Source organism: Perca fluviatilis, chromosome 5 (assembly GCF_010015445.1).
Source record: "Perca fluviatilis chromosome 5, GENO_Pfluv_1.0, whole genome shotgun sequence".
NCBI classification, from domain to species: domain Eukaryota; kingdom Metazoa; phylum Chordata; class Actinopteri; order Perciformes; family Percidae; genus Perca; species Perca fluviatilis.
The window spans coordinates 36,245,290-36,270,250 of record NC_053116.1 but is presented as its reverse complement, the minus strand read 5'-3'; the positions used below and the strand labels follow the sequence as shown (position 1 = coordinate 36,270,250).

Sequence of the window (24,961 nt, the reverse complement as noted above, 5' to 3'; positions counted from 1 at the left end):
CTTTGCATCACTTGGAAAAGGTGGATGAGGAAGAAAAAACATGCTTTGCCTCAAAATCTACATCATTCATACAGGTCTGAACATGTAGGCGTTGGAATAAGTCTGGACTGGAATACATCCTGCTCCAATAATTTGATATCATCCCTCTTCAGACTTTATTCTGCCAAAACCTCTGCCCAACAATCATGAGTTTATTCTCCCTTTGAGGTTCTGTCTCCTCCCTCCCCATGCCCCCCTATGTAAACCCCCCCTAATACAGTCTTCTGCACACAACCCTTCCCACGGCCCACTTGCAAGACTTGTTGTCAATTTCTTTCACATTTTCCTGGAGTCCTCCTTCACACAAACGGTACGGTTTTAATTCATACTGCACCTGAAGAAACTGAGGTAAGGGAACTTTTCTTTTATAGCAGTAGATATGACAGAATTTTTTTTTAATTTATTTATTTTTATCACTGAGTAAACATAATCAGTCATCATTCCTGAATGATTGTGAATGTTAGATACTCCTAGTTAGATGCTCCTAGTTAGACGCCGTCTGAAATTGAGATAAACAATTGTGTTAAGAAATGTATTAATGAGTGTCTTTTCAGGTTTGTGGCAACATGACAGGCTGCGTGGCTTTGGTCGTCTGTGTGGCCGCCCTGACTGCATGCATAGTCGCAGCAGGTAAGACGAATACACACAACCTGCACTGCAACACGTGGAACACACACAGTGTAGGACTCTCATGATCCTCGTTTACTAGCCACTTGTTGTTGAACTGGGATATGATGTGATGCAGTGGTGAAAGAAGTATTCAGATTCTTTACTTAAGTAAAAGTACTGATACCACAAAGTACAAATACTCTGTTACAAGTAAAAGTCCTGCATTGGGAATGTTATTTAAGGAGAAGTATCATCAGGAGAAGTATCATCAGGAAAATGTATTGAAAGTATTAAAAGTCAAAGTACTCCATGCAGAAAAATCCTCACATTTTAGAAACTGGAAACGATCCAAACAGTTCTAAGTGTTTAATGGTCTAATCATTTCAGCTGGACTTGTTGGACCGTATATTGTTGGGTAGTTTAATTTATAATAAAACATCAGATTTTATAAACAACATGTGTTTTGTGTTCAAAAATCGTAATTTGTAACGTAACTAAAGCTGTCAGACTAATGTAGTGGAGTAAAAAGTAGAATATTTCTCTCTGAAATGTAGCGGAGTAGAAATAGAAAGTGGCATAAAAAGAAAAGACTCAAGTAAAGTACAAGTACCTCAACATTTGAACTAGTACTTGAACGAATGTTCTTAGTTACATTCAACCGCTGGTGTGATGATGCTCATCATGTCAACTTGATGTCTCCTCTTTCAGGGCTAAATCCCACATATTTTACTGCAATGTTCAGTGTTGTTTTTGCTAAAGAGTTATCAAAAAATGTTAATTATTCAGTTTCTAAGTGGTCATAAAAGGCATATAAAAAAACCGGTAACACTTTACTTGAAGGTATCGCCATAATCGTGACATGACACTGTCATAACTATGACATGACACTGTCATGAACGTGTCATAAATGTTATAAACAAGTCATGAATGTTTATGACTTCTGTCATTAAGTGTCATTTGGTTTTTGTCATGACAAGTTGACATTGTTTGGGTTGTCTTGATTATGACAACTTGACATTAATCAATGTGACATTACCAGAAGTTGTCTTGGTCATAACAACTTGACATTCAATTTGTTTGGGATGTCTTTTTAATGACAACTTGACATTAACCAGGATGACATTACCAGAATTTGTCTTTGTCATGACAACTTGACATTCAATTTCTTTCGATTGTCCTTATTAAGACAACTTGACATTAAACATTTGTCATTACAAAGAATGTCATCCTGGTTAATGTCAAGTTGTCATTACAAAGACATCCCAAACAAATTTAATGTCAACTTATCATGACCAAGACAAATTCTGGTAATGTCATCCTGGTTAATGTCAAGTTGTCATTTCACCACAGTTGTTCCCTAACCTTAACCATAACATAGTTGCCATGTGCAGATATTGTAGACAGCAAACACGACATTAAACATGAGTTATATATTGCCTAGGGTTGGGTTGTATTTGTGAGCAAAGTATAACTTTGAGAGAAAGGAATGCATACGTCTTTTAGCCGAGAAAATGTGGCGACGACAGTTAAGTTTAGGCACCAAAACGACTAGTTAAGTTAAAGGACAAATCTGGCGCAAAATGAACCTAGGGGTTAATAACACATGGGTACCGAGTCAACCGTTCTCTGGGATATGTTTTCATGCTAATCGAATGTAACCAGTTTAATCGCAAACCGCTAATTAGCTTATAACACTAGTCATCAGGGCAAGGGTAAAGTAAAAAGAAATCGCTATTTCTACACCACTAACAAGGCTCAAAATAGCACCACACTTCCACGGTAGCATAATGAGGGTCCCTACATGTAAACACAAGCATTGAATTTGTAAGTGTACAGACAGTTTATTAAAAAGATTTAGAAAGACATCTTGGGAAAACAATCACGACCAGTCGAATGACGAACCGTGCTTGAGCTATGTTACTACTGGCTGCACGGCGTTCGTCGTTTGACTGGTCATGACCCTCATTATGCTACCGTGGAAGTGTGGTGCTATTTTGAGCCTTGTTAGTGGTGTAGAAATAGCGATTTCTTTTTTCTTTACCTGTGCCCTGACGACTAGCGTTATAAGCTAATTAGCGGTTTGCGCTAAAACTGGTCACGATTAGCGATAGCATGAAACCAACATCGGTACCCAGAGAATCGTTCGATAACGAATTATCCTCTAACTTAACTACCCGTTTTGGTGCCTAAACGCATAACTTTCCATACGTACACCACGGCTCTAACCTGTCATTCCTTCCTCTCAAAGTTATACTTTTGCGCCGGATTTGTCCTTTAAGGAAAAGGATCGTGGTTTGGATTAAATCGCTGCCCAACAAGTGCAAACAACTATGCCAAACCTGAAGTTAAACATTTCAGTCACTTTTTTGTACTTTGGTGTTGGCTAAGGCCAAAAGTGGAATTTCTTTTTCTTTTTTATAGTAAAAAAAAAGCCTGCATTGTTTCCAAAAAAAACATTCTATTTTTGCAAACAATGTTTTGAAGTTTCTATTCAGGCTTCTTTTGGATCCCACGCTCCCAAATCATTCCACACATTTGACTCTCTGCCTGCTGGCCCCGCTGCTGGCCTGTTGGAATCCCATCAAAGCACAGAGGGGGCCACCGTCCACTGTGACATCCCATTTCTCACCAGTGGAGGGGCCTTGTTGTGGTCCAGAAAGCACCATGATAAATCAATTAACCGTGTGGGGAGGGGAGATGCTGACAGGCATCTCCGCACATCCTAGGTCCTGCCATCTTCTCTAGGGGAGGCTGACGAGGGTGTCATGGGTTTTATATGACCCAGCCAGGCCCCACTTTTGTTTTCATATGCAGTTATGAGGAACTTGCACCCCTGGTACCTCGTCTATCCATCTTATTCACCCCCCAGGGCATGTTAGGGCCTGCTGGACACGCTGGGAATGCCATTGGTCACAGTTACAGCTAAAAGAAAACAGCTCTGAGTGTCAGGGGTAAAGCTGGGGATGGGGTTGGGGGATCATCCCCCCGCTCAGATTACATGGGGGATGTGGGGAGGCATTGGCGGATCTAGAAAATTTGACATGGGGTGGCAAAGGGGTAGCGAGAGATCTTGGCACGGTGGCAGGGGAAGACGGTACATGGGAACCCCCATATGTAAACGCACTGCTATGCCCTACTATGCCCCGCAACACCCTGCTATGCCCTGAACTGCTACAACTATTATTTCTAGTCATAGTTCCATTATCTTTATTGTTACTATAATAACAATACCAACTGCTATAATTATTATGAATCATAATTCTCTATATCCGTCTCTGTGTCTCAACCGGCAGCGGCAGATGGCTGCCCACCAAGAGCCTGGGTCTGTCTGAGGTTTCTGCCCAAAAGGGCAAAGTTTTTCCTCGCCACTATTGCACCAAATGCTTACTCTTGGGGGAATTGTTGGCTCTTTGTAAATAATAGAGTGTGGTCTAGACGTACTTTATCTGTAAAGTGTCTTGAGAAGAGTGAACTCTTGATCATGTTTACTGATACAGACAAATAGAACAGAATGTGTCTTATTTTATCAGTAATTATGATCAAACAAAAGGTCAAACAAATGCTATGATAGAGAAACTGTAAAACATCATTAGATAATGTATGTATATGTAAATCTGTACATATCTAACCCTATAACATATATAATGGAAATAGCCAAAAACTGAAAACATGTCATGTTACTGAGTGACATGACATGTTATGCTACTGTACTGCAATTTATATGCAATATATACTGTATATATTAAATGTTGAAGAAAAAAAAAAAACTATGCCCTTGCCTCTCAGTTTGGAGCCATTTTCTCCAGGTCTCCTGAAAAACAAATGACAACAAGACTGTCATTGTCCTCCAGTGGCTGTTTGGGCTTATTCACTGCTGGGGCTGAGAGAAAAACCACATGAAGGGGACTCAAAGCAACAATATGCTTCATTAAGCTTTCAGAGGCCCCTCTGCGTATAAGCTTGTAGACATGAAACCAAAGCCCTAATCAGCCTAAGAACTGACTCAGACTAAGTCCTCTCATCTTTGTGCTGCTAGCCATTGATTACAATGTCTTGCTTCATTACAGGAATCTAAAATTGATTGTGGTGTTTGTTGTTTTTGTCCCATTCTAGGTGCCAGTGAGTTATCCATCACCACTATAAAGGTATTGTGTCTTTGTGCGTCTCTCTTCACTAGCATGCCAAGATGGCAATGACCGTGTGCAGCTGTAAAACAGCTCGACCAAGTCAGAAAGAGGAGCTGTGGTTTATACAACAAGGGTCTGGTTTTTGTAGTTTGGCTATCAAATATTAGCCTGGCTCCGCCCTCCTACGTACTTCCACTCAATTTTCATTTTCCTTCAGTACATCGTCTGGGTTTGCGGTATATTCGCAGGTTTTCTCCGGCCAAATCTTTGGCGGTCCAATCAGTGAACAGACGGAGTCGCTGAGAACGATGACGTTGAGGTCGTGCTCTAGTTTGAGTTGTAGTTCCGTAATGGCGGCGGAGAAAGATGTGAGCGAAGCCATTTGGTCCGTTGTGGCAACGCTGCCCAATATACAGAAGTTAAAGCCCGAGCAAGAACAATCTTTGCTGAGTTGTGTTGGTGGCCATGATGTTGTAGCCCTCCTCCCCACGGGGTTCGGGAAAAGTTTGATTTTCCAGCTCGCTCTGTTAGTGGTGAAGGAGTTGGCTAAGGCTAACACTAGCGATGCTAAGCCGACGTCATGACCGAACGTTAGCGATTGGTTATGGCAGAGCCAGAGTGGCTCTGGGCGGATCCAATAGTATTAAACTTCAACAGAGTACCCGCCTTCAAGGAAGTTAACACTTGTCAATGGAGAGTGGCCAGACTCTGTTCAAATGAAATGGACCAGGGTCTGATAGGACCAAGCTAGAAATTCTATCAGTAATAATAACATTGTACTGACCAAGGTAATTGCTAAGATCTTACTAAGTGATGACATTACTCAAGTTTCAAAAGGTTGACAAACACGAGCAGTCAGGCTATCAGACACACTTTGTAAAAGGATTTGAAGAGAACTTGGAAGATCAACCTAAACCTGAAAGGCCCTCAGTCGCAAAATCACAGCATCACTTTATCCTAAAAGTGTAACAAATCAATCAAAACAATTTTCCAGTCCAGTGAGATTACAGCTGTTTCCAATAGAAATCAACCTGTTTTGAAATTGTTCCAGAGTTAAGGGTCTGCATCTTAAAACAAGAAGGTGATTTGCATCTGGAAAAAGTAATATTTTGTTATTTATGGTTTCATTTGTTCCAAGAAAATGATACTTTACAGACTTCAATTACAGACAAGAAATGACCTGATTAGAAGAACAATTCTGCAGGCGGAAAAAAAACGGAATTATGCTTTAAATAAATCTTCCACATCCTGAGATTTCCCCAAAGCATTGCACACATAACAAGATTACAGGTTATTTACAGGATGTGCAGTGTGCAACTGATGTGTAGCTTATTTATCTAAATCTAAGATTTCCCCACTTTTAAATCAAAGCATTGCACACATTAAAAAAATCAACAAAATTCTTAAATTATAAGATTGTCACCCAAAAGCAGCAATATCCTCTATTTCAAAAAAAAAAAATAGATCCTCTTTATCTTCCCAGCATATCAGTATTCATCGATCACTCCCCTAAAACACTAAAATGAGGTTGTTTGTCCTGTTCTCTTCAGCAAGACCCATACACGATGAGCCGCGGCTCTGAGCTGGAGGGCTACTGCATCGATCTGATCTCGGAGCTCTCCAAGAAGCTGGGCTTCACGTACAAACTGCACGTGGTGAAGGACAACCGCTACGGAGTCAAGGACTCCAGCGGCAACTGGAACGGCATGATAGGGGAAATCACCAGAGGGGTAAATCACAGACACTGCGACTGTACTGGCTCTCCTTAAAAAGGGATACAGTCACTCAGCAGTACATGCATGTTATAACATACATGGGTCCCACACATTAGGTCCCAAAATTTTCATTACCGAGCACTTGAGCTGACAAGTTCTCATGTCAATTTAAGTATATTGATATTTATTTGAGTATATCTATACTATATCTATTCATATAAACATTAAAACAGCTCTAACTTGATCTGCTTATGGGACAATGTGGGATCTCATTCTGAGAAAAGTTACGTAGTTTGGATATCACAAATGTACACTCAGTAAAACCTGATATCTGAAATTATGTATCTACGAATGGAGTAGGGCTGTTGGAACGAATACTGAAATTTGAATAGTATTATTTGAATGTGACATTTTTTATAAATATGTTGGCTAACGTTAGCTAATCTCCCTCTTCTGGCCTTGGCCTACCCGCATGTGTCACTCATGTCACGTCTTATGAACAATAACTTAGCGGGAGTGAGAAACACAAGGCATTGTGAGGTCTAAGCTAATGTTACGTATCGAGTAACATTAGTACAACATAACGGAGCTAATGTTATGTACCAAGTAAAGTTAGTACAGGGGGGAGTGACAGGCTGTGGCTGGAAATCGTAAGAAGGACGGGAAATAGTTTTAACATGACTTTAAAGTTGACATCCACCGAGCCAAAGTGCTTATGTTAACATTAATTAGCTCGTTCTTGTTTTTTAACTGCGTCGCAAGGTATAGTAACGTTAGCTTAGCTGGGAGCTTCATGGAGACAGCTGAAGTTTATGTTAGCTGTCCTACAGCTGTCAGAGTTAGCCTCGACTTCATATATTACCTTCTAATAGCTGTATTCTCAGTAACGAGACAATCTGCAATAAACAGGTTGCTTTTAAATCACTTAAATAGTAGTGACAGCATCGTTTGGCTTAGTTATCAATGTAGTTAGCATCATTTGTTAGTTACCAAGTTTATGACAAATCCTTTCAGCTGTGCTTTCTAACGTGATGTCTTTGTGCTAACCGAGCACCGTTAGCCTTTACAACAGAGCCTCTTCACTACACATATTAGATAATGTTCCATTACAGATTTCTCTGTTGATTTGTGTTTGTCACTGTGTGCTTGTGGTGGAAAAGTTGCGTGCAGGTCCCCTTCAAGGCCAGGCTGATGTTAGAAGTCCCTCTAGTGGACAGAATGTGTAACAACAACCATTGACAATGCATAAGCCTGAATAGTGTAGTACATATTATTTAACAAGCTGCAATTGAGCATTAAATATTCAAATATTATTTGAATATTAAAAACAAAATATCAAATGGAATTTGAATGGTATTATAGAGGAAGATTGACAGCCCTAGAATGGAGACCCAGTGTTAACCTGGTGCTTTATATTGTTGTACCCCATTCCATGGCCTGCAACTTTCTGAAGAAGGCTGAACGCCGAAACACACTGAAGTTCTTTTAAATCTGATTCTATTGAGAATGTGCCAGATGTATGAAAGGCATTTTTTAAAAACAGTGCCTGGGGTTTTTCCTTGATGCATACTTTTTTGCAGTATTTGGCATGCAAATTGTCAAATGTAAAAATGCCATTACATGTTGGAAATTCTTTATTAGGAAAAAACACCCGTAGCAACCTTGTTTACGAGGGGGTCCTTAGCAACATAAATACACAGTACAATCACAATTAGACAACAGACAACAGTTAACAAACAAACAAAGACAGAGAAAAAGAAAGAAAAAATCATCAGGATCAGGCAATCATATGCAAGTTCGAGGCAGAGCAAGAATTAAATTGGATATTAGTAATAATATTGGAAGTGATGGTTACAGTATTAGCATGTTGTTAGCATGTTGGTAGCATCAGCTATTCAAGTCAAGTCAACTTTATTGCCAATTCTGCAATATTTGCCAGACATACAGAGCAATTGAAAATACGTTTCTCTCCGACCCACGGTGCAAGGACACGTACAACAAGTATAATATAAAAAAAGATAAGAAATATATACAAATAAGATACAAAAAAGATAAGTTATTTATACAACAAAAAGATAAGTAATATTGAAAATATAAAAGCAAGAGCTCCTGAGTTTATTTATTATAAAGTGGCTGGTGCTGATCCTGATTGGGGGGAGGGGGGTTCAGAGGCCAGAGTTATTGGGGGCAGAGGGGAGGGAGAGAGAGGAGGGTGTTGCGCTTCCTGACAGCCTGGGGAACGATTCTATTCCGCCTAACATAAGTGAGATGGATCTTTAAAAGCCCATGTTGCTCAACACCTTGTACTGTGTTGCCACGTTACCTACTGTGCATGTCAGTGTTTCTGCTGTGTCTTTGTGTTTGATATGTGTGCGTGTACCCATCAGGAAGCGGACCTGGCAGTGGCCCCGCTGACCCTCACCGCGATCAGAGAGCAGTCTGTGGAAATGACCACCCCCTTCATGCAAACAGGAATCGGCTTCATGCTGCGCAGAGACCTGGCCTCTGAAGAGAGCAGCTTCAGCCTGCTGTCACCTTTCTCCACCGACATGTGGGTCGGAGTCCTCATCGCGTTCCTGCTGACAGGCCTCTGCATATTCCTGGTGGGCAGGTAACTGCAAGCTGCTAAATGTCCCCACAAAACTGCTGGCTAATGCATCTACATCTCGTGTTTTTCTACATTGTATGGTAGAAACAGTGCTGTAGCTACCAGGACGGGCCCTCAGTAGTTTTCATTCTACAGTTACAGACAAATTACACTATATACATTTATTTATATATATATATATATATATATATATATATTTGTCATTATAAAACCAAATCAAATCAAATCACAAATTAAAATTTTATGGACAACAACCCAGAGAATGTTTGGCCAACTAATGAAAAAAAATATGCAAAAAATAATTAGACAATATGAAGTTGCCAGATTTTTATTTTTTTATTTTATTTTTTATTTTTTTTTTTTTTTGTTTTTTTTTTTGGGGGGTCTTCTTTTTTTCTCTCTCTCTCTTTATCTTTTCTCTCTAAAATTTACTGTTAACTGACCGACAGTCCATCTATTTTTGTTTGTTGTCTCTGAGAAACGGGGCTGGTAAAATATATATTTTTTTGTCTTAATCCAGCTCCTTTCCGATCATGGATATGTTATGTAATATAGCAAATAATGTATGGTTGGATTCTCAAAATGTGTCTGTTCTATGAGCGTAATAAATAACTGGAGGTCTTGCTCCTATGAAGGAGGGGTGGGGAGACTTTTATATGTTTGTGTACCAGTGCACACATCCACGTTAGTTTCTAATAACAATTGAAGAAGAATGTGTGGCTTTGGCAGAGACTACATTTCCACAGACATGAGTTATATTTCAACAGACATTAACATATGCATCTTGCTGCTTTAACAGTGCTGGTTCTGAGGCCTTTCATTTTTTCTGCAGGATCAGTCCCACTGAATGGGCTGAGCCAGACACAGAGGAGCACAGCTTCACATTGCTGCACAGCTTCTGGTACATCACAGGAGCTCTCACCCTGCAAGGTACTGCAGCAGTCAGCTTAACTCAACCACAGGCACAGAAACACACACACACACACACTGCTGCTGCTGCTGGCTCTCTTTCTTTATGCTTTCTCACTGTCACCTTGTTATTGTACAGTATGTTACAATGGCTTTCACAAATATTTTACAACACAATTTCAATGTGCAAAACTCTTAAAAGGCAAAATGTTGTTTTTTTTTATTAAAAACTCATAAAAATACAAAAAGTACATTCTATTTTAGGGCGTCTTTCAGGTCACTCAAAGTCGCTTTACAATGTATTAAAGGTCCCATGTCTTGCTTATTTTCAGGTTCATACTTGTATTATGTGTGTCTACTAGAACATGTTTACATGCTTTATTGTCCAAAAAACACATTATTTTTCTCATACTGTCAATCTGAATATACCTGTATTCACCCTCTGTCTGAAACACTCTGTTTTAGCACCTGGCTCTTTAAGACCCCCTCCAAAAAAAGCCCAGTCTCCTCTGATTGGTCAGCATTTCTGGGTGTTCCACATCTGCGCTCTCGGCATCTGCACCGTCATTGCCGTCGGGGAAGGAATGTCACGGCACTGTAGCGGCACTTTCTACCTATATATAGTGCATTTGTGACATCACAACCGTACGGAAGTCTTGGCGGCTCGTTTAAAGAGACGGTTTCTGAATTCTGGCTGTAAATCTTTCTGTTTTTGAGCGTTTTGATACTTTCGTTGACCTGCTTTATAATAAGATACAAGACGGGACCTTTAACGTTTGTGGTAGATACAGAACAAAACAATTAAATAATTTTATATTTAGGATTTACTGTAGTGTAAGAGTATACTCTAGAATACATTATCTATATGTACAGTCAAAAGTATATTCAATAAAATTACAAAGGAATGGTTATTCTACATCATTTCAAATATCTGCAATTTAAACTTTTTTTAGCTATTTGTATAATCTGAGAGGAAATACTTTGGATGAGAAGGCTTCTTTGGTAAGCATCATTGGATGAGAAGAACCATTTTATTTTATATGCAACAATAACTCAGATTCAGTGATGAACATATTCAATGTTGTGATGTTTTGGAAAACTTGATGCACTATGCATCACTCCTTCCATCCAGTTGTTTTCATTTAACATTTCAATGGGCCTGAAAAATGAGGAGAAAAGTATTTTATATACCTTTCAGCACAACCACAAAATAATGTAATACTATACCTTGATAACATCATACAAAATTCAACGTGATCGGTAAACCCTGTCTGCATTATTTTGAATTGAGCATGGATTTATGTAATGAATGTTAATGTCTTTTAAAAGGTTTCGTGTGCAGCCTCTTGACTGCTGTCTGTGTCCTCTCAGGTGCCGGTCCTCACCCTAAAGCACCATCTGGACGCCTAGTCAGCGCCATCTGGTGGCTGTTTGCTGTACTGCTTTTGGCCAGTTACTTTGGCAACTTCAACTCCATGATGCAGGCCAACAAACATGTCTCCATCAAGAGTTTTGAAGACCTCGCTAACCAGGATCTGATAGATTACGGCACATTCGAGGCTGGATCCACCATGCTTTTCTTTAAGGCAGGGGTTTTCGACATGTTTTAAGACAAGGACCCCTTAACTGAAAGAGAGTTACATGATTTTTTTTTTCTTTCTTTATTTAGCACATCAAAATAATTTGTACATAATAACCAATCCATCAGAAAAACATGTGCTAGGAATACAGGAAACCCCAAGGAGCTTATAAAGTGTCCCTTTTTACATAGAGTATGTTTACCATTAAATATGTAACAACAAGGTCAAAGACAAAAGAACTTCAAATATACACATCAATAAATTCATGTAGAAAAAAAACAAAAAAAAACAGACAAAAAACAAACGATGCAGAAAAGAATATGAAAGGGAAAAATAATATAAATGCTAAACATAAGTAAACGATATTGTATGAAATAAAGTTGCATTTTTAAACTGGACCAACAATGTGTGACAAAAGTGTGGGCGGCCTAAAGCCTTTATGCATACCTTTTTTTGTTGCATAGAGTACTAAGCTATTAAAATAGCCTACTTATTGTTGGCATGGTTTTATAAATTATGTTTAAATGTTAAACATACATGTGGCACAGTGAATCCTTTGATTAATCTGTATCTATGGATGGCCTTAGTGACTACCTTACCTATAGGCCAGTAAGCATTGGGGATTTATTTTTGCTAATATGTTGGATTCGTGTTAAGACTTTTTAACTTTTGAAAAAATGAACAATAATTTAACAATGATTGCACTGACTCTGACCCTGTTGAAAATCCCTGCTTTAAGGCATTCAGCAGCTCCTAAATAGAGTTTATAGACATTACAGCTGATTCATAACGTCTGAGATATGTTGACATAACTGAATGGAAAACAACATATGCTCCTGATATCTTGCATACTCAGAACCAGCGGTGGAATGTAACAAACGGGTCGCTAGACACAATGAAATAAATATGTCTCTGGTTATTTGTTCTTTTACTTAAGTACTGAGATCCAGTACTTCCTCCACCACTGCTCAGAACACAGTGTTGAGCACATGAGAAGATTAACATGTTTTTATTGTGGATTGTTTTGTTTCCCAGAATTCCAACAACCCCATCTACCGGCGTATCTACGAAAACATGGAGCGTAAGAAGAGCTACGTGGCCAACATGGAGGAGGGTATTCGCCGCGCCCAGGAAGGAAACTTTGCCTTCATCGGTGAAGCGGTGTCCTTGGACTTGGCAGTGGCTCGCTACTGTAAATTGTACCGTTCACAGGAAGTCATCGGCATGAGAGCCTACGCCATCGCAGCACCTCTGGGTGAGTCATCTGAGGCCTGTACTATGAATCAAGATCAACATGCCCTGGATTTATTTCAGTTACCCGGATTCACCTAACCTAACAACCGCGGTCCCGCATAAGCTGTGCCACAACGGTGGTTATCAACTAGCTCAGTCAACCCGGGGTTTCCCAATCCAGCAGTGCGCACATTCACATAAAAGAGGCGCTGTTTGCTCTATATGACCAATCGCAAACATCTACCAATAGGAAGGAAGAATAGGAAGAGCAAACTATAATTCTACATAAATATGAAGAACGCAGATACGGTTTAACAGGCAAAATGCAATACAGTCACTGCTTCCTAAAACAGGAAGGAAAGCTGGCAAAAAAAATAGCCAACGCTGCAAATGTGTAAATCACAACGCTTATTAATATCACTTCCCCATTAGACACAAGATCTGACCATAATTACACTTGTGCTTTCCATAAACTGTCGTTGCTTTAGCCCTTTATTTCAGTTGCAACCTTGGCAGTGGTAAGCGATCATGAGAGCAAATACAAACTATGAAACCATAATTCAAACTGATGTGCGCATTGGAAACACACGGCTCAAGAAGCCGACAAAGATACGTAATTCACTCCACTGAAAATCTATGTCTTTCATAAAAATGCCCATCAGGGAATGTTAACGGGGTTCTCGGTCTCTAAATGTTTTAACTTTTTAGCGCACCTCTCTCTCTCTCTCCGGCACTGAGCTCCATCGGATCTTCTAAGAACGGTGACGCTGTTATCGACCGAGTATTGATTGGTCAGTAGGCGGTGCTTTTACACCGGTTGATCTCTGATCTCCAACTTAACCTGCTCCCGACCAGGTTAGGTGTTCAGCATAAGTTACCGCGGCGATTTAACCCGGTAACAAGTGATCCACCGTCGTGATACAGAAAACCCTGGGTTGAACCTGAAGTTACCTCGTTAACACCAAATCTTGTTTCGTACTACAGGCCTCTGGGCTCTCAGGTTTTGTAGCATCTCAAAACAGGGTTTACACTTCTCTCCCAAGCTCTCTTTTTTATCCTTCACTTTTTGTGAGTGCAATGCTTTCGAGGAGTGACTGTCTAGAAGTGTGCTCCATTACCCCCATTTGTACATTCCATGGACTGTAAAAAACTAATGGATGTCTAAATCAGTGACGTCACCCATTGTTTTGTGGTCTGCCGTTTTGAAGCTGGGAGTTTGCGTTTCGACCGTCGCCATCTTGGTATTTTGAAGCCAGAAGTGACCATATAAGTCCCTTTCCTGTTTTAACATGACAGTGCACACATGCACAAAGCAAGCTCCGTAAAGACATTATTTACCCAGATTGGTTTGGAAGGCAAGGCAAGGCAAGGCAAGGCAGCTTTATTTGTATGGCACATTTCAGCAACAAGACAATTCAAAGTGCTTTACATAATACATTCAAAAACAGAACAATTTCAATGCATTAAAAGACAAAAAATAAAATGTAAAGAGCAATTAGAAAACAATTTAAAACAATTTAAAATCATTAAAAGACAAGAATAAAATTTACAGTGCAGTATAACAATTTTAAAGAAAGAGCAGTTAAAAATAGGTTATTTAAAGAAAAGCAACATTAAAAAGATAGGTCTTCAGCCTGGATTTAAAAGAACTGAGAGTTGCAGCGGACCTGCAGTTTTCTGGGAAGACCTCCATCCCATCCAAGAACTTTGGGATGAACTGGAACGCCGACTGTGAGCCGGATCTTATCCAACAACATCAGTGTTGGACCTAGGGCTGGGTAAATATTCAAAAATATTCAATACCTGTACCGATACCAATACCGTGACTTTGATACCGGTTCCTAAACGATACTTCTTTTGATACCTATTTAATAAAACAAAAAGAAATTACGACATTACGGCACAAATGTTTTTATTTATTTTCCAATCTCCTACTACGTGAGCCGTAGTAAGTACCGTTTTTCCTGCGTGTCTCTACGACGTGTAACATTATAAGATCTTGGTAGAAGCATGCTGCATGCTTATTGGCTCACTGACGCTGATGAGATTTACTCCTTAGGTATTTAAATTGGGTATTGAATGACGAGCCATTTTTTCGATACTCGATACTTTAGAGGTAATTAGGTCGCTGCCTAAAAAGTATTGAAATCTGTACCCAGCCCTAATTGGACCTCACTAATGCTCTTGTATGTAGCTAATATGGGAGCAAATTCCTGCTGCCAGGTTCCGACGTCTGATGGAAAGCCTGAAAACAAAACAGTGGAGGATGTTCCAGCGGCAGGTTAATGACTAGCGACTATGTTCATCAGCCTATTTCTTCTATCACACCACCTCTCTTTGCTCCACCAGGTTCCCCGTTGGTCAAAAACCTCTCCATTGCCATCCTCCAGCTCAGTGAGTCCGGCGAGCTGACATATCTGAGGAACAAGTGGTGGGCCAGCAGCTGCGTGGGTGCTGACTGGGCCCAATCCTCCGAGGCCCTGCACCCCCATGACCTGCTGGGCCTCTTCCTCCTCTTGGGCCTGGGACTAGGTGTGGGGCTGCTGCTGGCCCTGTTGGAGCTCGTATCCAGGGCCCACAACCAAGCTAAGGATGGCAAGGTAGGGGAAGATTATCACAGTGTGACTTTGGTGAGCCCTTGTAGCGCCTCGAACAGGCTATAATTTATGTTTTTTTTACTTTAATATCTCAACAAGTATTGGATGGATTCTGGAGAAATTAGGATGAATGCTTCGGACTTTGGTGAATCTCTAGTCCCATTGCCTATCTCCACAGTGCTGTGTAGTAAGGTCTGGCTACACCACACATAAAAAAACTGCTTTGGGTTGTTTGCATTTCTTTAAACCCATTACAATTGTCTTGGGCGGCGCTAAGCTCCGAACACAGCGACGGTGGCTCTGCTGAATAGTCTCAGGAAGGAACTTGTTCTGGTGGAACATTTGCACCCCGCAAAAGAAAACGCCACATACAATATTACATGAAGTTAACTGTTCACACAATACAGTAACGTGAGCTATTTAAATTAGCTGATACATAGTTAAACGTCATCAGCGTAACCAGTGTATCGGCGTGTGTAGGTTGTTTATTTTACTGCCAGCTGACGTTAGCATTTAGCTCTAAGGCCGGTTACACACTGGATGCGTCGCGCGAGCGTGTCAGCTGCGTGACGTGTCCGTTCATATTTCGGCTCCCATGGTAACAGGTTAGAGCTTACACACTGCCTGCGTGAAATGCGCGTCTCAGCCGCGCCGTAAACGCGTGCATGCTAGAAATAGAACCAACGCCTATTTTTCACGCAAGACGCAAGCGTGTTGGAAGCGTTTCCAGGCAAAATAGAATAGGAAAAGATGTTTATATGTTGTTTAGACACAAATACATATTAATCAATGACGTGTTGATGTTTGAAAGTCTCTAGGTTTTGATATAAATGCAGATATAAATGTAATGTAATGTAATGTAATAAAACTGGTTTTCTAATATTGCACCTGTCAATACAGAACGAAATATTTGGTAGCCTATTTTGCCGTCAATACTGCCAACGTTGTCTTTGCTGTAATCAAATCAGAATATATTTATGTTTAACATGGTATTTAATTAAAGGCTAGCAGCAGCAGCACCGCGTCAGACACGTTTCTGGTGTGTAAAGACATAGAAAAATCCACGCAACAGAAACGCAACGCTCACGCCACGCAGCCAGTGTGTAACCGGCCTTAAGTACCACTTTGGCAAAGTACAGCCTCATAGAGCTAATAGCAAGGCTCTCGACTGGTAGTTTCTTTACCGTTTCTTCTTTTTCTTTCACAGAAATCATGCTGCTCGGTGTTGACATCAGAGATAAACCAGCGATTTTGCAACAAAGGGGAGAGTGCAGAGCAAGACGGCTCGGACAAAAGCAAAGCCTAAAGGAAAAGTTTACATGCTAGCTTTTGATAAGATAGTGTCAGCCTCTGTCCTGTTCCATCAGACACACTAGCTTTCTGTATCTCCGTAGTAACAGTGTGTTGTGTGGTCGTTCAGTGTGTTTTCGTACTTTTCCAGAAAAGCTCTTTGACCACATGGGACACATCAACTAGCAGCTACAAACCTAGGGACTTAGAGTTTCCAACTGCAAATACTAATCACTTTGAATTGTTTACAATGTTGCTGCATGTTATCAAATATCCACATCCCACCCTGTTGTTGAACTACAATAGTGGTATAACCGTTGTTTTCCTATTTGCTTGTATATTCCAAATAAATCCCCCGTTATCCCAAATGCTCTATGGTTTCAAAGTATACAACACACTTACATTTTTCATGGTGGAAATGTGCTTATGACCACATCTTAGCAGCCCAAAACCTTATCTAGACATGTAACATAAGAGACGATATAAAAGACATCAAACAAGCATTACTGATAGGCTAACTATGAAGTGTTTTATTAGATCAATAATTTATATTAATAATGTATCAAATGACTATGTGTTTCACAGAGCACATTTAAAACAGCACATATAAAACGCAAAAAAACAAACCAAACAAAAATGAACAATAAGACATTATTACAACAATAAGACAATAAGATTTTTAACAATGATTTAATAAAAGCCAGCATAATGAAATACAGCAAAACAAAATGGTGATTAAACAATGATTAGATCTTAAAAATAAAAATACATACCCAGGCCATGCAGAGTGGACTATATACTGTTTGACACTGGGCCAGGCATGGGACAAGTTAGAAGCAGGTTAGCCAGTAATAACAAAAAAAATAATAAAAATGAGCATTTAATACAAATGTTCACGTCAGACTTTTCAAAAGCCAGGCCTTGGGACTTTGTGTGGAGGTGTGGTAGATGGTGCAGTGTCTTATTTCAGTTGGTAGGGGGTTCCACATATGAGAGGTTCTTACAGTAAAGCATGATGATAATAATTATACTTTTTTTTTGGAGGCTTTCAAAACACCCAAGGTCACCTTTCATTTAGTCTCGCTTCGCCAGTCCTTCCTTCACAGCGCTGAGGAGGAGGGTCTGGCTAGTCCACACAGCATTCCGGGATGGGAGAAAAATGTGCTCTGGTTTATTGGCATTTCTTTAAACCAATCACAATCGTCTTGGTCGGCGCTATGCGCCGGACGGAGCCATGGTGCCTCTGCAAAATAGCCTCGGGAAGGAACTTGTTTTGGTGGAACATGGTGTACGTTCAAAAGTTGCTTTAGTCGTGCAACAGAAAACTCAGATTGGACAGATAGTCTAGCTAGCTGTCTGGATTTACCCTGCAGAGATCTGAGGAGCAGGTAACCATAGTCCTCATAAATCCATCGGAGTTTAGAATGCCAACACAAACAATGTGTAAGGTGACGGACATCTGGCCGAAAAGAAGGACATACGGCAGAATTTCCGGTAGCCACGGACCAATCCCGGTAGTGGAAGGTCGTGGATATAGACTACCTTTCATTAGATAAAAACATAATAAAACAGCAAGACAGGCAATGACAAAAGACAAAACACGGCAGTTTACAAAAAATATTTTTAGTTTTAGTTTAACCCTGGCCTACAGGTATGTGTTACATACTCAAAAGATAGATTCACATCAAACATAATGTGACAATTCAAAGTGGTGAGGCTCTACAGCAATTTGGATACATTAAGCATTACTTCTAAAAGGCACATTAAATTGTGCAAGTAAGATATTTTTGTTACATCGCACGTCTGTTGTGCAGCTCCTGTATAGACCACCATTACCTGTTTCATTGCTACAGTAGCTTCAGGACACATGTATCACAGCTGTTAGTTCCTTTCTTCATTTAAAGAAGTGTGACTTCCTGTTGAACCCTGTCAGATGTTTCCTTCCTCTGCATTGTCCAGTGATAAGATGCATCTAAGTATGAAGAAGATTGACTTCTGAAGCAAAAGCAAGGCTTTGGAGTAAATCTAATTTATTACAGGCTTACAGCTGGAACACAGTAAATCACTCGTTGCTGCATAAATAGTTCATGATTAACATAGTTTCCCTACAGCAGGACCCCTTAAAGCTTTAGTGCATAACCTTTTGATATTAATCAACGTCCGTTACATTCAAGCCATTGCCAAATGAGTTGCTACAAAGCTAATCAGCTCCACACAACTCTCTCTGGATATCTCAGTATGGCTGTGTTCAGAAGATCATGTCGTCCGGTGACTTTCCCGCGCAGAAGCTCGAGTGAAGATAATGACCTCTTCTGAAGAGTCCATCATGTTTTTGTTAATCCTCCGTGTCCTCCTTGGCCACTAGCAACTGCATGGAGGAGGGGTGGGGGCGCATGCACAATCACGGAAGTCTTGTATCATGTGGACGTGGACAGTCGTCATTAGAATTCCTTATGGGGGAGACAGAAACTACGCACTATAGCTTTAACTGAGAGAGAGACGGATCAGGGACCCCCTACTACATATATTGTATAAAATAAAGTTGCATATTAAACTGGGCTTACAATAACTTGTAGGGCATTCTAAAGCCTTTATACATACCTTTTTTTGCATAGAATACTAGGCTAGAATAGCCTTAGAATTGCTGCCATGATTTTATAAATCATGTTTTAATTTTAAAACATACATGTGGCACAGTGAATCCTCAGGATGAACTTTATCTGTGGATGGCTACTTTAGTGACTACCTTACCTATAGGCCAGTAAGCCTATCCTCAGTTGGGATTTATATTTGCTAATAATATGTTGGATTTTTTTTTTTTTTATTCTAAAATTAACAATAATTTGGAGGCCCCCCTGAATTGACTCTGAGGACCCCCTAGGGGTTCCGGATCCCCTGTTGAAGATTCCTGTCCCACAGTCAATATAGACCCTGATTTACTCTTCATGCTGTGTACACATCACCTTGTAATATATGGCTTGTTATGCAGCTGTATGTCCACTTGGAGGTGCTATTGGATTTCTATTGGCATGATACTCAGTAGGGTCAGACTCGTGATACATTCAATGATGAGTTACTGTAGGGAAAAGACGTGCAGTTACACACAACAGCCCTCTCAGTATGCATCCAGTCAGACTCACAAGAGCCGTGCTGCCTTCAATATCAGACCTGGTTTACAAGTTTGCTGAACAATTAAACACATGAGGAAAAAGCTGTTGCATATTAGTTTATTTATCTGTTTTATTTATTTAAGGTTTATTTACCAGGTACAATGCACACTATTAAAACATAAAAGTATGAATATGCCATAATTAGCCTGAAGGCTATTTTACATTAGGGCTGGGCAATATATCAAAATATCGATATCGTAATATGAGACTAGATTTTGGATTTCGTAATATTGTGATATGGTAAGTGTTGTCTTTTCCTGGTTTTAAAGGCTGCATTACAGTGAAGTGATATCATTTTCTAAACTTACCAGACTTACTAGCTGTTTTATTATTTGCCTTTACCCACTTAGTCATTTTATCCACATTATTGGTGATTATTAATCCAAAATCTCATTGTGAAAATATTTTGTAAAATCACAGATAGTCAACCCTACAGTACTGCCGCAATATCGACATTGATGTCTGTAGTCAAAAATATCCAACACATTCTCGCTCCCATCGCGTAAAATACGGACGATTGGTCAGGTGCCTTTGGCGTTGTTATTGGCGCTAAAAGTCTCCTTTAGCGTCAGATCTAAACGCACTTTATCTAAACGCGCTGGGTCGGGACTATTGACACAGTGCAGTTGGCGCAGTTAGGTTAAGGAAAAAATTGTGGGTGGGCTTATAAAAGGTGCGTTTCTGTGACAACACAGGACAGTTAGGTTTAGGAAAAGAAGAACACGATGGCGCAGATGGGGTGGTGATGGCGCGGTGATGGCGCAGTGGACATGGCACATGCCTTTGGTGTGGGAGATCAGGGTTCGATTCCCACTGTGATACATCAACCAGTGTGTCCCTGAGCAAGACACTTAACCCCTAGTTGCTCCAGAGGCGTACAACCTCTGACATACAGTATATAGCAATTGTAAGTCGCTTTGGATAAAAGCGTCAGCTAAATGACATGTAATGTAATGTAATAATGTAATGCGACAGTTAGGTTTAGGAAAAGAAGAACGCGACAGTTGGGTTTAGGAAAAGAAGAATGCGACAGTTAGGTTTAGGAAAAGAAGAATGCGACAGGTTTAGGAAAAGAAGAACGCGACAGTTAGGTTTAGGAAAAGAAGAATGCGACAGTTAGGTTTAGGAAAAGAAGAACGCGACAGTAAGGTTTAGGAAAAGTGACACGCAGGACACAAACCCACCACCCCAACCAACCTCGCTATGCAGAATTTCGGGCTTTCATACTACTCGCTGCCGTTGTCGCTCTTAATACTACGTCATCTTCAAGCCTCCATAAGGAACTTGTTTCGGTGGAACATGTGTACGTTCAAAAGTTGTTTTAGTCTTTAACTGTCTGGATTTACCCTGCAGAGATCTGAGGAGCAGTTAACAACACAAGGAAGAGGAAGGAGACGGATATCCGGCCGAAATTTGAGGGACATCCGGCGCCAGTGTTGTAGGTCTTGGTCTCAAGACAGGTTTAAGACCAATTTTTGAAAGTCTCGATTTTAAGACCGGTCAAGACCACAACTGCAGGGATTTCGCTAAATTGCCTGTGTCTGATTTAGGCCTATGTGTTTAAACTTGCAAATGCAACCAATAACTTGACTCATCTACTTTGAAATTTGTTACCGTAAATCCCCCTCTCCGTGCCCCCTTTACACGCACTCCCAAGAAAGTGAATGCGGGAGACAGGAGAAGAACCTCTGGCTGTCTAACACAAATCTGGTCTAGGTCTTGACTCTCAACCCCTCAAAGTCTCAGTCTTGACTCGGTCTCGCCCTGCCTTGGTCTATTGTTTTGACTCAGTCTCAATACACTCTGGTCTTGGTGATGACTTGATCTCAGTTTAGGTGGTCTCGACTACAACACTGTCCGGCGGAATTTCCAGCAGCACCGGAACAGTCCCGAAGTGGAACGCCGTCGATATATAGACTAGAGGTGAAACGGCCTCTGCCTTTCCGTTCTCACCACTGAGTCAGTATGCGGCGCCCAGGTCAGACCCTCGGTAATGTGGACACCAAGGTACTTAAAGCTGTCCACCCTCTTTACGAGGACCCGTTGATATTAGAGAGGATAATAGTTCCTTCCCTGCTTCTTCCCAAAGTCCACTATCATCGCTTTAGTCTTGCTGACAAGACATTAAATAAGATGAAAGGTATTAAGGGGTAGGATTAAATAAGTTTGTACTTTGTACTACTCCTTTTTCGTGCATGTAAATCAAGACAATTCGCTGATGAAATTTATTATGTCATCTCTTTCTCTGTTTTTCCCCTTTTTTCTATTTTGTTGGAAATGTTTTCAACAACTACTGTTGTCTTTGTTTTTGTTGAATTTTAAATGCTCGAAATAAATAAATAACTAAATAAAATGAAAGGTAAACTGATCCCCAGTACACCATGCTGAATTGACAACCAGGCAAAGTTTTTGATATTGTTAATATTTTTGAAATGTTATTTCTGAGAATGTTAAAGGAGCTGTGTTGGTTATTTAAAATGTTAATTGTAAAGATAATTCAACAATCTACATTATAAAAACAATGGGCAAAGCAGGAAAGTGCCCAGGGTCCCCACAACCTCCAGACATCAACCACAGTATGAGTATGTTCATTGGTAAAAAGAAAAAAAAGAAAAAGTCCTCTGGCTGTGTGAAACGACCTGCACTTGAACCTGCTAATCAGCTTCAGGACTCATTGATTTAGTGCCCGCAGGAGAAGCTGAGGCTGAGGAGGCATGAGAGAGACGCAGAGAGGTAGAAGAGGAGGAGGTAAGAAGAAGAAAAAAAAGCCCAGTATTGATTTGGTGGCAGGCGGCTCCTGACAGCTGCGCTAAGCTAGCACGTACTCCTCAGCCACAGTCTGACGCTCGGCCGACAGGGAAGTGCCTAAGAAGATTAGGCTGTAAATCCCACAGATTTCCTGCTCCCCCACTCTCCCTCCCACCGTCACATCCCCCCACCAGCAAACACGCTCACTCTCTTCCACAATTAAAAGCTTATGGATGTGTGGATGGATCTTATTGTGTGGATGAGTCTGATGTTGTAAAAAAGTAATTTTGTGTTATTTTTCAATAATGTGGTGAGCATGATTCTTTATCTACTGTATAGATTGTTTTCATGTACCTACCATGCAAGTTACAAAGAGGAGCCCTAAATGGCACATTAAGCTGCACAAAAATGTTTGCATCTGGATATTGTCTGCCCTAAATCCGAATGGGAATCCCCCAAATTCCTGGACTAAACCGTTAAATTCAGTTCAAGGACAAAGGAGTCAAAGGCAGGTTGCCATTGTTCAGAAATTTCAATTGATCTCTTGCTCTTCTTTCCTTGCTGAGGCGCGGATGAACACTTTACTTTATTTTATTACTAGGGAGTTAATTGAAGGCAGGACATGAAGGAAAGTCAATGTGTTATTATGAATCTTGTAGTCTCGCATTGCCAGACCTTCCTCCACAGCGCTGCGGAGGAAGGTCTGGCTAGTCCACACAGCATTCTGGGATGGGAGAAAAACGTGCTCTGGTTTATTGGTATTTCTTTAAACCAATCACAAACGTCTTGGGTGGTGCTAAACGCCGGACGGAGCAACGTAGCCTCGGGAAGGAACTTGTTTTGGGGGAACATGTGTACTTTCAAAAGTTGTTTTAGTTGTGCAACAGAAAACGCAGATTGGACAGATAGTCTAGCTAGCTGTCTGGATTTACCCTGCAGAGCTCTGAGGAGCAGTTAACCATAGTCCTCATAAATCCACCGGAGTTTAGAACATCCTGCCGAAAAGAGGGACATTCAGCAGAATTTCCGGCGGCAACGGAGAAATCCAGGAAGTGAAACGTCGTGGATAATGACTAATTATCTTGTTACAACCCCAAGTAGGTCTAGGGGAGAGGGGAGTAATATAAAGCTAGATGAGGAATCTGAGGAGTCAAGTAGTTCAGCAGTTTAACCTTTCCTTGCAATATATGGAATCTTAGAGGGCTTTCACACCTACCTCGTTTGGTCCAGACTTTCTGACTTTTCAGTGGATGTGAAGCTGGTCCGGACCAAACAGCCGAAATTTGGTCCAACAAAAAGAGGTTAGTCTCGGTCCGGATCAAACCAATGGGCCATGGACCGGTCAATTTCTATTGTGAAAGCTGGTGGTTCAGACGTTTTTTGCACCAAATACAGGAAGTTCTGGCAGGCAATCGTCGCGTTATAAGAAAAGCAAAACTAACCGGATTAAATGTATACAATGTAACAAAAACATGAACCTTGGTTCAGACTTATGGGTGTGAAAAGGCCGTTAAAGAGATCAGGCAGAGCCCTGGACAAAATAACAAACAAACCAGCCTTAAGGTCAAACTATAACAAAGCCTACTATACTGCTCAAAAAGAAAAGTTACAGAAAGTTACAGAAAGAAATTAGTGGCTTCCTGACAATTAGAAGACAATTAAAGGTGGTTAAGACTAAAAAACAACAGGTAACAGTAACGTAGAATAACTAGGACAACAAAGACTGTTGTTGTTGTAGTGCTTTAATGGCTGACAGACAGCCTACAAGTGAACGTGACCTGAAAACGAGAGTTGTTGTGGGCGGCAAACACAACGTTGAGCCGACACCGGTTCCTGACTGTCAAATCTCTCAAACAAAGTCTGTTTGAGAGAAGATCACTCGTAATATTGACACCATTTTCTCAGTCTTTCTTGCTAGAACAGGTTATTTTATGTGTCAGTAGAAAGTCTGCTTAATTCTTGGCAAAGCCCCCCCTGAAATAAATTCCACCAGCCACCACTGATTAGCTACACATATTAGATTGTAATAGAAGCATCTTCGTTATCAATTACTAACCAACTATCAAACTGTTGATGAAATGTAATAATATTCCAACGCATTCTCTCTCCCATCGCGTAAAAAATGGACGCTTGGTCAGGTGCCTTAAAAGTCTCCTTTAGCATCATATCTAAACGCGCTTTATCTAAACGCGTTTGGTTGGGACTATTGGCGTCAGTTTTGATGCAGTAGGTTTAGGGAAAGATCGTAGGTAGGCTTATAAAAGGTATGTTTCGGTGACAAGAACGGGACAGTTGGGTTTAGGAAAAGAAGAACGGGATAGTTGGGTTTAGGAAAC

The 24,961-nt window shown here is 40.5% G+C and overlaps 1 protein-coding gene across 2 annotated transcripts; it reads left to right on the top strand.

Moving 5' to 3' along the window:
* Nucleotides 1–225: 225 nt before the first annotated feature.
* On the top strand, nucleotides 226–17,075 carry LOC120559648 (probable glutamate receptor). Of its 2 annotated transcripts, none has more exons than XM_039801534.1 (10): nucleotides 226–349; nucleotides 594–669; nucleotides 4,762–4,793; nucleotides 6,326–6,505; nucleotides 8,878–9,101; nucleotides 9,931–10,028; nucleotides 11,379–11,593; nucleotides 12,623–12,842; nucleotides 15,170–15,420; nucleotides 16,625–17,075. In XM_039801534.1, exons 2-10 carry the CDS (start codon nucleotides 606–608, stop codon nucleotides 16,721–16,723), a joined length of 1,383 nt encoding a protein of 460 aa, XP_039657468.1. In that variant the 5' UTR covers nucleotides 226–349; nucleotides 594–605; the 3' UTR covers nucleotides 16,724–17,075. The 2 variants fall into 2 exon arrangements, with proteins under 2 accessions (XP_039657468.1, XP_039657467.1); XM_039801533.1 differs by having other exon boundaries at nucleotides 240–387.
* Nucleotides 17,076–24,961: the final 7,886 nt, after the last annotated feature.